Source organism: Stenella coeruleoalba (assembly GCF_951394435.1).
Source record: "Stenella coeruleoalba genome assembly, chromosome: 5".
In the NCBI taxonomy this organism is placed as follows: Eukaryota; Metazoa; Chordata; class Mammalia; order Artiodactyla; family Delphinidae; genus Stenella; species Stenella coeruleoalba.
In genome coordinates, this window is record NC_137150.1 from 26,035,490 (window position 1) to 26,049,277 (window position 13,788).

Consider the following 13,788-nt stretch of genomic DNA (forward strand, 5'->3'; position numbering starts at 1 on the left):
TGCCTATCCCGTGTCAGTCTCTGTGAGTTCTAGAAAAAAGGAATCACTCAAATCTTTCAAACATCTAATTCTGCTATAGCTACAAAGACCCTCAAATAGGCTTAACAGCAATTAAGGATTGCTGTTCTTCAGTTCTTCATTTCAGTTCTTCATTTCTATTTCTAAGTGAATTTAGAGAAAGAATATGTACTCTACTCATATTAATCAACACATACAATTGCTGGTCTCTCTACTTTGTTCCATGTACCTCAAAAGCCTTGTAGTCCTATGTTAGTACCTTGGTGTTACATTTTAATTTCATGCATTTTTAATGAAAATTTAAAAATATGTCTCATCTATATCATGAAATCATGAATTATGCCTATAGCTATAAAAGAGCTGCCCAGAGCTGCCCACCTTTCTTTCTCCTTCCTTCCCTTTCTTCCTTCCTTTCCTTCTTTCTTTCTTTTCCTTTTTCTTTCTTTCCCTTTCTTCCTTCCTTCCTTCTTTCTCTCTCTTCTCTTTCTCTCTCCCCCCTCCTCTCTCTTTCTCCCTCTCTCTCCCTCTCGCTCTTTCTCTCTCTCCTCTCTCCCTCTCTCTCTCTCTCCCCCTCTCCCCCTCCCCCTCTCTCCCCCCTCTCCCCCCCTTTCTCTCCCTCTCTCTCTCTTCCCCCCTCCCCCCCCACCATCTCTCTCTCTCCTTCTCCCTTTCTCTTTCTCTCTCTCTCTCTCTCTCTCCTCTGCCCCACCACCCTCTCTCAATGTGGAACTCTCCAAGATATACTGTTATGGGAAGCAGCTTAATGAGAAATATATCTAAAAGACATATTGTTAAAGGAAACCTCAGCTGGGTGCTCAGTGTTTGTTTATGGAAATGAAATGTCTCAGAAGTTGATATTGAGGAGGATACTTTAATGCCATGCATACCCAATGTCTTGGGAGGCAAAACCTCTATCTACACTTTTAATGTTGGCTCTTATGCAAAATATCCACCTTTACCAACAGATGTTGCGAACTGACTTTTAAAACATCTTCTGATTCACCTTTATTTTTAAATCTTCAAGCTGTGTGTAGCAGTTCTGATTCAGATAGATTGTGAGTGGGAACAAAAAAAAACCTGCTTAGGCTTTAAATACTCGAGAGATAACACACAATTTTCAGCAATAAAAGCAGCTCTGGGGGGCTTCCCTGGTGGCGCAGTGGTTGGGAGTCCGCCTGCCGATGCAGGGGACACGGGTTCGTGCCCCGGTCCGGGAAGATCCCACATGCCAAGGAGCGGCTAGGCCTGCAGCTCTGGGGATAAATTTTCACCCAGTCCAAGGCCACCAGCTGTGACACATCCTCTTGGCCACCGAGCCCTGATGCTGCTGTCAGAGAAGGAAGCTGCAGCCCCTCTGTGGTCCAGTGCAGGACTGCTGTCCCTTCCCATCACCCCTGAGGGCCCAGCTTGCCCTGTGGCTGGCCACACTAGGCTGGGGCCTGGCACTCCCTTACCCACATGTACTGTAGAGCAGCGGTCCCCAACCTTTTTAGCACCAGGGACTGGTTTCGTGGAAGACAGTTTTTCCACGGACAGGGTGGGGGGATGGGGGATGGTGCAGGCGGTCATGTGAGCGATGGGGAGCCATGGGGAGCGGCAGGCGAAGCTTCCCTCGCCTTCCCGCAGCTCACCTCCTGCTGTGCGGCCAGTTCCTAACAGGCTGTGGTCCGTGGCCTGGGGGTTGGGGACCCCTGCTGTAGAGCTTTCTAATTTAAAATGCTTTTGTTTATTAAAAAAAAGATAAATTAAAAAAACATATGAACTCACTTGAAAGGAAATAAAGTGACTTACAGGTACAAACCATGAGTTGTGTGTACGAGTAATCTTCAAAAATTTATTAATAGAAACGGATGTAGTCAAATGCAACACTGGACAAAAACCAAACAGAAAAGGCTGGAATACCAGCGACATCGGGGAATCTCACTTTATATTTCTTCGCACAGAACTAGCACCATTTTAGTCAGAAATCACAGACTTAATTATAATTGCTTCTAATATATAAAATACCTTATAAAGATTATTTATCTAGTAACAAACTTCTTCCAAAAACTTATTTAAAACTCAATTCAATGTACCATTTGAAACACGAAAATGGTTTAAAAATCGATCCAATTCTACTGCTCGTCGAAGGCAATGAGCCATAATTAGTTTTACTGGAAGAAAGTGCCTGAATTCAGCTTCTGGCTCCCTTCTAACCCCCAAGCAGATACAGTAAACTGAATATTTCAGAGGAATCAGAGCACATCTAAAACTCGTCTTAGAAAATATTTCCCTAGACTATAAAAATACTAAATGGAATACAAAAATTTCAGCATGTACAGCAAATAGACTACAGCAGACAAATATTTAAGACATACTCAGAACTATCTTATACCATCATCATCATGAACATCAAGGAATATTCTAATAATTTTTCTATGATTCATTTTGACTCAATATTTATTTCCCCTCAAGTTGTGTTATAGTGTCGGATACAGACCAGATTCTGTGTTTCTAGCAGAAGTTACTGGAGGCACCACTGAATAATTCTGGGTATGCAACTGGTTCTCTCGCAAAGTGCTGAAAGTGCAATTGTAGTAGAGCCTAGCTTTCAGAACAGGGATCAGCAAACTACAGCCCTCGGGCCACACCTGGCCCAGTGCCTGTTCTGTGCGGCCTAGGAACACAGCCATGCGTATTCATTCACATGCTGTCTGTCGCTGCCTTCAAGTTACAAGAGCAGAATCGAGTAGCTGTGACAGATGCTATATGTGGCCTTTGGGTCCACAAGGTCTACAATATTTACTATTTGGCCCTTTACAGAAAAAGTTTGCCTACCCCTATTTTAGATAAATCACTTCAGGAAATTGTTCACTGAATAAGGACAAGGTAAGACTGTCCCAGATGAAGAAGCTTCTGGCTGAGGTTTGCTGGTTCCATCATACAGTACCAAGGCAGATCAGAAGAACACATATGTGGACTGGCAGCTTTGGGTACTGACGCATTGTTCTGGCATCCTAAGCAAAGTCTGGCTATGATAAAGTACCTTCCTTTCTCTGTGAACTGGCCATTGTGTACCAAGTAACTCAAGTACCCAATTACAGCAACATAGTCACTGTTCAACCCTAAATCTATGTGGCCCCCAAGCAATGATTTCCGGCCTTTAAAAATCACCTTGTACCCTTAGCAACCAAAAGAACTAGAAGTGGACCTTTCCCATCCCTCTGTATTGGCATAGATTCTGTTAGCGCCGCACCACGTACCTTTTAGGATCCTTCCCTGTGACACGCATCAAAATAATTAGTGCTACCACTACCCAGGGCCACGAACATGTCCCTTTTGACAAAGCGGACGAAGTTTTCGAGGGGGCACATGGGCTTGGGAGACCGCTTGTGGTGATCCTGGCAGAACGAGGTGTGGAACGTGACATCGACACCGTCGTAGAGAATCCGGACGGAGTGCTCGCCGGGCTTCTCTCTGTCTTGCCAGAGCTCAAAGATCAACCTGGCCGCGAACCTCGGGAACCTGGCTTCTGTAAGGCCCAAGGCACTGAGAATCGGGGCCAGAGTGACGTCGTGAGCAGAGGAGAGAGCAAAGAGCTCTTCCTTCCGGCCCTCTGCCGCGCGCCGCATGCGGCCCACGGTCTGGTTCAGGATGGGGTGGGCGCCCAGGAGCGCGTACCCCAGATACAGTTTCTTCTCCCGCCTCTCGCTCTCGTCCTCTATCTGATGCCTCTTGATCACCTTGAAGTGCTCCATGTTAACACAGCCATTCCTGGTGCAGGGGAAGCTGACGTTGTGGCAGAAGAGGCAGAGCATGGCGTCTATGGGGTTGGCGGCCCGGAGCTGCTTGGTGGAGGTGTCCACGATCCTGGCCATCTCCTCGTAGGTCCTCTCCAGCTGCCTGTTCTTCAAACGCAACAGGTACTGCCGACGCTGCTCCTTTTCTAGGTACTGGTTCCTCAGCGGGCAGTAGCAGTTCCCGGAGCAGAACAGAGCGCTGGGCTGGTGCCGGAAATAAATCTTCTTCCAGTCAAAATCTGGGAGAAAGCCATAAAGCAGAGCCAGCCCACTCTGCAGCGTCCGGCTTTTGCCAGTGGTCTCTAAGCGAAGCTGCTCTGTGGACCAGTCACTGGGCAGGAGTCTGTGTTTCTTCAGGTAGACGTCCCTCAGCAGCTGGCCATTCTGCAGATGCTGCACAACCCCTGAAACACAAGAGTGCCACACGCTTGCCTTGCTACCAGCTTAGCAGAAGGAACAGCATGGGGAGTCGAGGCCCGTCCAACTCTGGAATGCTTTAGACGGCGAACGATTACGTCCTCGAGCCTGGCCCCCAGTGCGTGGAAGCCCCGAGAACGGGCTCACGTCAGCGTGCAAAAGGAGCCCCTCAGGGTTATCCACAAAGGGACGAGCAGAGCGGGGCCCGGTCCTCTGGACCCACGCCTTTCTGGGAAGCACAAGGACCCTTTATCTGCCTTGATTCCTCCCTTCTGACTGGTCCCTCCCCTGGAGGAGGGATGTGACTGGCGGGGCTCAGAGGGTAGGAACGATCGTACTGGTGGACGTCTAGGAGGTAACTGGCAGGGGCCTAAGGAGAGCTTTCTCCCTCCTGTGCTGGGACAAATCATTCCTCGGTGTGCCCGGGGAGTTCATGGAAATCTGTCAGGCAAGGAGAACAAGTCACTTGCTGGCTGCCTAGTCCCCTCACCCTGGGGACGTCCCCTCCTTCACACCATCCTCCCTACTGTCCCAGCTGAAGGCTCTCTGCTCACCTTCTGGGTACATTCTGCCCAATCCTGCTAGGGCTTTACCTGCTCATCAGCAAGGGTACTATCTCTGTATGGATCTGGAATGATCACCCAGATACTCAGAATATTTGGGGAAAAAAAAAAAGCAAACTGCAGAACAGTATGTTTATTATGCTGCTTTTAAATAAAAATGAGGGGGAAATAAGAACGTGTATTGGCAGCTGTCTGTGTTTTGCACAGAAAATTTTGCGAGGATGCACAATGGTTACCTGGGGATGATAGGGGCACAGACATGGGGGGGGAGGTGGAACATGGGTAGGAGCGTGAATTTTAAGTTTACCCTTTAGTTGTCATAGTTTCGAACTACACACAGGAACTATACCACAGTATAGTATCTTGAAAAAAAAAAAGGAAAAAACTGCAAAAGTCTTATCTTCGAGCAGGAGAAGGTGGTCCAAGATGAAAGCAAGCTCACCCTGCAGCCAACAGGATGTTGGGATGGAATTTCAGTGCAAGGTCTGCATTCTCCGAGAGTGTCAATCACAAGCAGGCCCTATGACCAGTAATGCCACTTATTCAGATGCCCGAATGGTTTGAAAAGCCCCACCACAAAGATGAGAAGACTTCAGGCTGAAATGCGTGAGACAGAGGGAACAGTGTTGGCCCAGGAAGGGGAATAGCTCAGGAAAAAAAAAAAGAAGGATGTGTAGGTCCTACTTTGAATGAAGAGTATTGACAGCAGAATTCCCTGAGAGATCTGGGCTGGGGTAGGTCTTCGCATTTCCAAATGACCCGCATAAAGGGACCAGCCATGAGTGACAAACATCCAGAATGTGTGTCTGCCCCCGTTCCCCTCTGGGCCTACCCTGTATTCTGAGGCTATGTACGTTAAGGCTGGCGCGCTTACTGTGTGCCAGCCTTTCTCCTTTAATCCTCACGAAAACCCAGCAAAGAAGGTATATTATCATTATCCCCCTTTTCCTTATTTTACAGATGAGGAAACTGAGGCCCAAGCCATTCACAGTTAAGACGTGGCCGAGCAGAACTCCAGCCCCTGCCCCAGCCCAACCTTGTGCTCACGTCACCTCCTCCCTACATGTTCCTGCAGAAACACTACCCATTCGGGGCTTCTCCTTCTCTCCAAACACGGCCTGCATCTTCATGCCTCTGTTCACGCCCTTCCCTTTCTCTTCCCAGTGAAATCCTCATCCTGGCTCCAATACTACCTTCTCTGTCTCCCTCCTCCTCCCCCGCTCCCCAGAGGTCCAATTAATCATTCCCTCCTGTTTGCACAGGCCGCTGGACCGCTAAGGCAACAGCTGCATACATTGAGCCTAGCATATGCTAGCACCGTGCTGGGCGCTTTACACATGCTGTCTACTGCAGCTTGCCACCAGCGCTGTCGGGAAGATGTTACGAGCCCCGTTTCACAGGTCTGTCTACTCCAAAACCCGTGTTTACTCTGTAAGAGCCTGCGACTCGCAGCAACACCCTCAGGGGTCTCCATGCGCTGTACCACTGCAGCTGCAGGTTCCTTTAGGACAGCACCTCAGTCATCCAGCCACCGCCCCTCCCCTACCTGCGGCAGCTGCCAAAGCATCTGGGACGGAGTAGGCACTTATGGTCAGTCGCATCTTACGCAGCTCCTGTGCGGTGCCCAAAGTGTGCCACTTACAAGTGATGATTCTAACAGCGATGTGAAATTTCAAATAGAAGATAAACGTGACCACTCAAAGAGAACGCGGGAATAGGAGCAAACAACCGCAAAAATGATTTCTAGGGTAACACTAATTTAGAAAACGATGATGATCACAGGTCAATGGGGAAGAAAGGTTAGAATGAATAGCTGCTCGATGCAGTTACCCTGACTTCCTAGCCAGCTGATGGACACTGACCCTCAAGGACCCCGTCAGGTTCCCTCAGGAACTTGAACGTGTAAATTCATCTACACGTGGCTAGGACTGTCTCTGTTGACAGACACACAGCAAAACCACAGAGGTAGGGACAGACAGCTTCTTTATTGCTGGTACCAGTCTCTGAGGTCTGGTCATATTCTTGCCCTTAAGAGTCTGTGAGTCACCCTGAATCTTTATAATAAATGTCCTTTTTCCGCTTGAGTTGGTTTCTATTACTTGCAATCAGTGGTTCTAGACAAGCACGGTTCTGCCCTCAGGGAGGGTTTGGGTTATCACAATAATATGCGGAAGTACGTTCCCCCATCCCTCGTGGGTGGGGTCCAAGGGCCAGACAGTCTTCACAAGGAACTGTTTTCTGTTCCACGTAACTTTTGAATGTATAAGACATTCCCTCATGTGAAAACCCTGTTTAAATACTTCAATCTCAAATCTGGTCGTTTGTGTCTATAAACACAAAACCATTTTTGCATAACATTAACATCCACTGAATTTTCCAGAAATGCAATATAAATTAAGGGACACGTGTCTTTTGTTTTGATCACAACTTGCCAAAAAAATCATGTCCTGACACGGAGTAGTAGTCACCAATACACATCCCTCGATCAGTCTGCATTTGTAGCTGTGACACACATCAGTCTACACTGAAGTGCAAGCAATTGATCATTTCATCCTATTTTCTAACAAAGGTGCGCTCAGGCATTTATGCTGAGGTATACAGAATTATGTAATAAATTAGCTTCCTGTTGTTTCTACTTCATATTACAATTAGGGTGCCTGACATAACTGTTTTTTAAAATTATGTATACAGAAAAGTTATACTCGAATTTCACTTCAGGATAGTTCAGGGAGCACCACAAAACACTTGTTAATAAAAGGGGGTGCTGGATCTGGTAGGAGGAGAACTCCTGTTTTAAACTAATGCAGAGCTTGTGCACGTGAACTAATTAGCAAAAGCTTTTGACAAAACTCCTTATTCAAGGCTAGTCCTCCAGAGACTTAAGCTCGCCCCACTCTGTCATTCTGTATCCCCAATAATAATGGCTTTCAAAACATGGCAAAACCAACAGGGCCAAGTACAGGACAGAGACTTTCCTTCCATCAAAGCTGAGGTCCTAAGATGCTGGTGGATCAAGAAACAGAACGTGGCCAATCGGTCGCCTTGATTCCTCCAGAAAGGCTGGTGGCCACACAAAAGTCCTTTAAGGTCCCAGACTGAGGAAGTAGGAAGCTGGAACCTCTTAGGGGACCACCAGTTCCTTCTCGTACCGACAAAGGGGACCCCACTGTTAAATCACCAACCTACGCTGACAGTGAACTGGCAGCACAACAGTATGAACAGGGCTGCGGAGGGAGAGATGGGTTTCTGTGAGGAACACACAAGCCAGACAAACGCCATGCTCAGTGGGGCTCTGCCATTTGCGTGTCTCCCTGAGATCTGCTGCATTGAAACCTTTCAGCTGTTTTGTCTGAAGTAGCTAAGAACATGGGACTGGTTACATGAGTCATGGCCCATTCACAGTGGAATAATATGAAGCTGTCAGAAATGACGTTGTTGATGAACATTTATTGATAGGGAAAGATGATCTCAACATATTGTTAAGTGAAAAAGTAGGTTACACAACAGTGTTTAGGAAGATACCACCTGTGAGAATGAGTGTGTGTGTGTGTGTGTGCACGTGCACGCCCACGAGTGCATGCAGATATAAACACAGGAAGAAAGATTATTCATTTCTTTGGTGGGATTATGAGTGCTTTAAATTTTCTTCCTTTTGCTTAATTGTCTTTCCTGCTTTCTCTTCCATGAACATATATAGTTTTTGTAATAAGAAAAAAGGTTTTTTTTTTGCGGTACGTGGGCCTCTCACTGTTGTGGCCTCTCGCGTTGTGGAGCACAGGCTCCGGACACGCAGGCTCAGCGGCCATGGCTCACGGGCCCAGCCGCTCCGCGGCATGTGGGATCTTCCCGGACCGGGGCACGAACCCGTGTCCCCTGCATCGGCAGGCGGACTCTTAACCACTGCGCCACCAGGGAAGCCCAAAATGTTGTTTTTAATATTTAGAAATCACATGTTGAATCAGATACCTTGGTGGGCACACAGCTGCTTGAGGTGCTGGCCCTACTCACCCCTGCGCCCGCAGCGTCTTTCCAAGGAGGCCCCGATACACGCGTCCGCCAAATACAAGAGCGGGTGGGAGACTGAGTGGGGGAGGGGCAGCCCCACATACCTGTCTGTGTGAGCTCTCCCATCTCACACAGCTGGTGGCTGGGATAAAGAGGCAGGGAGTGCAGGGGGCTTTCGAAAGAGGCTCCGGATCCTTTGGACATGTGACTCACGAAAGCCTCCAGTTTAGGGTGATACGGTTTCCTAAAGAGGCAACACAGAGAGAGTTAGTGGTTAGCGTGCTCCAAAACCGTCCGTGACGATTTCAGCCTCAGCAAGCAGGATCCCAAGTGAGCCAAGACCTTTTTCACCCACAATAATAGTACAGTCCAGTTTCAAGGTTACCTGCTCGCTGCCACCTACACATAAAATCCCCACTCCGAAAGGCCAGCCCGAGACCCCGCTCTCCAGCAAAGTGCCCATCATCCTCAGCACCGTGGGAGTCAGCATTGACCTCATCCACCCGGTTCCCCAGGCCGCCCCACTGCTGTCTCCCCCTCCAGGAGGCCACCAACCCCCGGACCCGAGGCAGCCAAGCCGAGGCTGGGGGTCCTCCTCAATTTCTCCCTCCCCTGCGCCCTGCACATGTGTCCTCCTGGGCTTCTCTGCCCCCCCCTCCTGTATCCCTGCATCCCTGAGCAGGGTCTGCCTCAGTCAGCCTCTGTCTGGATGGCATGGGCCCCTCCTTGGCCTGCCTGCAGTCACCTCTTGCCTCCTCCACAGCCAGTGAGGTCGACGTAGAAGGCAACCCCGACTGTCACTGCTCTTCCACGGTGCCAGCTTCCCAAGAAGCCACGCACAGCCGTCAGTCTACTCTGGCCCTGCCTCACGTTGAGGCCCAGGGTTCCCTAATGCTGTGCTCTGGCCACGCACAGCATCTGCCTTCTGTGGGCCCTGCACACCTGTTCTTTCATGCTTCCAAGACTTTCCACATGCTGCCTCTTCCTCCTAGAAAATGCATCCCGACCTTCACTGGGGTAACCCTTAATCCTTAACTTATGTGACCTCTGGAAAATCTCCTGTGAAGAAAATTAACTGATTAAGATAACCCAGATCTCCACAGCTCACTACGCAATTTGCACATATGGTATCTCACTGCATGTGGGGTGGGGACGAATAGTGAAAAAACAAAACAACACACCAGGTTATTCATGAGATCTGACATTACTTACATTTCTGCCATGAAGTACACACGGTAAATCAAGATTTATTGTTCTAGTCACTAAGACACAATTTCCCTGAATAATGAAATGACCCATTAATATATACACATTTTCTCTGAATAATGAGATGACCTATGAGTATACACACCTTTTCTTTAAATAATGAAATGGCCTATGAACGTTTATACATTTCCAGCTGAACAGAGGTGGACAGATAGAGTAGTTCCCGACTAAACTAAATCAGCACGAAAAGAAGCAAAGATAAATGGTTTAACGGCAGACCCCCGCTGTCTGAGAGCCTAATTAGCTCTGGCAGTGTTTTACAATGGCTGCCAAAATGGGTTTATCTTTCAAAAACATAAAGCTAAAAAAATAATCCATTCCAGAAATATGTTTTAAAATTAGAGGATGCTAATCCTGACATACAGTATATAGTCTAATAAATCACCCTGGATTGCTATAGGGCATTATGGCTTTCCATAAAAACAGAGAATGTGTTATTCTCCCTGAGGCTAAAACACATAAATATCTGCAAACTGTGAAATAAAATGTCCAGACTGATGATGAGGCCACATAAACAAAGGCTATCCACCAACAGGAGTCAAATGTTCTGCTCCGGGCCATTATTTCAGGTTGGTGATGTTTGAGGAGCTAAGAAAAGCTTTGCTACCAGTTTTAGAAATGAAATTTCACTCCTGAAAGTTTTCAGGGAATCTGACTCCTTAATGGTGCATTAATATCTAACTGTATTCATGGAAACTCGTTTTTGATATGGAAAGATGACGATTCATGGAAGAAAAACTTCACTTACGGAAGAGAATAACAAAAGACTTTTAATCAGGAAGAGGACCAGGTAACCTGAGTCCCTGGGCCTGTCCTGGATCTGAATGACCAGACCCTGAGGCAGGAGACAGACGGGCCCCAGGCTGAGCAGCTGAAGTCTCCCCTGTGGACAGATACTCCAAGATAAAGACAATGGTGGGAGCCAGGAGGAGATGAGTCCTGCCGAGATCAAAGATAAAGAGACCACATATTTCTCATTCTGGAGGTCAAGGAGACCCCCAAGCTACGCTTGTGCAGAAAGGATCCTCAGGGGAGGGGGTGCTAGACCATAATATGTTCTGTCAACTTCTCAGGGAACCTAGCGCCCGAGTCCATCTTGGCTAAAAGATGCAAGTGCACCCAGGGTAGGGCCCTGAGCCAGACGAGATATGGACTCAAAGCCAGACAAAGCAAGATGATTGGAAACGCAGAACTGCCTCCATATAAGTGATTTAACCCACCCCAAAAGCCCACAGCTCTCTTTCTCTCTCTCTGAGCCCGCCCGTGCTTTCTCCGCACGTATCTTCTCTCCTGATAAACACTTTACTTGCCTCACTACTTTTTGTCTCTTTGCTGAATTCTTTCTTCAAAGCAGGCCAGGGCAGCACTGTGGCCTGGGTTCGATCCCCGGTCAGGCAACTGAGATTCCCACTTCAAGCTGACACTGTCAAAGCCACCCGAGATTAGTCCCGCCTACGGCATCTACTGCTCCATCCCCGCAGTGGAGAGGGTACCCAGCGCATGGTAAATACCTCAGAAGCACACGGAAATGATTTCAACTGGGAAGTGCCCCAACCTTCGATGCTTCAAGAGAAGTCCAAGCCTTTTTAATCTGTAGCAACGAATATGGCAAGTTCCCACAGTGTTTATTAAAGTATCCAGATTTTGATGGAAATATTAAAAATAAAGGCTGTTGTGAGTGAGACTGTTACTTGTAACAGACTCTCTTTGACCAGATTTTCATCTCCTCTGAACCCTCTTCCCATCCAAGCCTTGACCTCTGGACTTTCATTTTCTTTCGATTTATATCTGTCTTTGCATTGCCCGTTTTCAGCAAAAATCCTGCTAAGTCTGTTTAGCCAGACTCTCCCACTTTTGATATCTGATCACCCTTGATACGTGATCAAACTCCTCACCCCCGGTGGTATCTGATCACCCTGGTCTGCCTTCAGCAAGAGTCCCGTGGAGTGAGTTTAGCCAGAACCCCCTGACCCCTGATGTCTCCTCATAGTAATTCCCCATCCACTGACCCACACCCTGCTCCTGGGCTATAAAACCCCACTTGTCCATGCTGTATTTGGAACTGAGTCCAGTTCTACCCTTCTGCATTAACTCCTGAATGAGATCTGTTTTTACCACTTTATCTGTTCTCTGGCTCTGTTTTTTCTTTAACAGCTATATACTAAAATCTATCCTCCTCTTCTTGGCAACTTGGTTAGAGCCCATTTCTGAAGTCCTAGTGGTCAGGCAGAGCCACGTGACTGAGTATTCTCCAGTGGAATGGAAGGATGTATGCCAGTCTGTGTTTAGGCTTTCAGATCACGGGCGTGCCCCCTTCACACTCTCTCCCTTCCGTCTGGCCGCTATTCAGGCACTGCAGCAACCCAGGTTCAGTCACTTAGACATGCCTAGGGCATGGTGGAAGCAACAACCTGGAAGGAACCTGGGGCCCTGAATGACCAGGCAAAGCCAAGTTATACAACCTGGAACACTCATCTCAGACCTTCCTGCAAGAGATAAACTTCTATTATCTAAGGCAATGCATTCTTGGTTCTCTTTTTTATTTTTTGGGCGCACCACGCAGCTTGTGGTTCACGGACCAGGGATTGAATCCAGGCCCACAGCAGTGAAAATGCCGAGTCCTAACCACTGGACCACCAGGGAATTCCTCCTTGGTTGTCTTTATTATAACAGCATGCAGCCTAGCCTTACCCTGACCAACACAGAAATGATTATATCTGTGATGATGAAGTTTTCTTCAGGAAAAACCCACGTTACTGTATTCTCATTGGAAATCTATTTTCATATTGAAAATGGAAAGAACCAGCAGTGCTACCATCTTAAGCCTTCAAACCATTCACTTCAGAGGTCTTGTTTACATTTTTATATGCATTTTCACACCTATTTATGCCACAAAGCATACGTGGAACCCCAAGGCTCATCTACACACCTGTAAGAAAACTTATTGTGCTTTAGCCATAATCTGAGCAACTACTGAGTTCTGTACAGATCATTAAGACGAGCAGAGAAGAGGTATAAGACCAGTGACACTGTTACCAGGAAACACAATTCAAAAAAGCTTATATGGCTAGAAACCATAACAAGTTCATAGCATGGATTTTTACAATTTATGCTAATTAAAGAATTTATTATTTTATATTATTAATAAAACAAAATTCTAAAAAGATAAACTTAGTATACCTTTCTCAGTCTTTAGCTTTCTGGACCTTTTCGCTCTGTTTGAGGTGATTACCCACCCCCTCCCCCTTCCTGAAACTCTGCTTCCTCAGCTCTCATAACATCACTCTCCTGCCTCCTTCCTGTTGCAACTTCTCCATCTCCTCCTGGGACCCGCCTTTCTCTCCGTGCTGTAATTGGCTGGTGCTCGTATAGGGCTCTGTTTTTGGCCCTTACCTCACTCCAGAGGCTCTGTATGTGATGCCGTTCAAGTCCACAGCTTCGGCTGCCGTCTACATGCTAAACTCTCAAGTCAACCTCTACCTCCCGGCCAGACAACGTTCCTGAGCCCCACGACTACTCACGAGGAGGCAGCTTCCACTACAAAGACTCTGAGAGTCGTGGAAGGTGTCCTTAGGAAGGGAAACACTGGGGTGTCCGGCTCCTGCTGGTTCAGCTCACTGCACGCCCGCCGCCAGCCCAGACAGTGTCCTTCACCAGACGGGAGTAATGGGCACAATTCAGGACGCTCCGCCTTTGAGGAGGCCATAAAAATTAGTAATTCGTGAAGCCGAACTGGCACC

General features: G+C 47.6%; 1 protein-coding gene across 5 annotated transcripts in view; it reads right to left on the bottom strand.

The window, feature by feature from the left end:
* Positions 1 to 1,653: 1,653 nt before the first annotated feature.
* Positions 1,654 to 13,788, bottom strand: part of PXYLP1 (2-phosphoxylose phosphatase 1) — a 68,668-nt gene continuing 56,533 nt past the window's right edge. For all 5 annotated transcript variants that reach the window (XM_079922773.1, XM_079922772.1, XM_079922771.1 and 2 more), the window contains 2 exons: positions 8,887 to 9,026; positions 1,654 to 4,201 (listed from right to left, as the gene is read on the bottom strand). In XM_079922773.1, the coding sequence (XP_079778899.1) occupies positions 3,264 to 4,201; positions 8,887 to 9,026 (1,078 nt within the window). In that variant the 3' untranslated portion in view covers positions 1,654 to 3,263. The remainder of the gene's footprint in view (positions 4,202 to 8,886; positions 9,027 to 13,788) is intronic.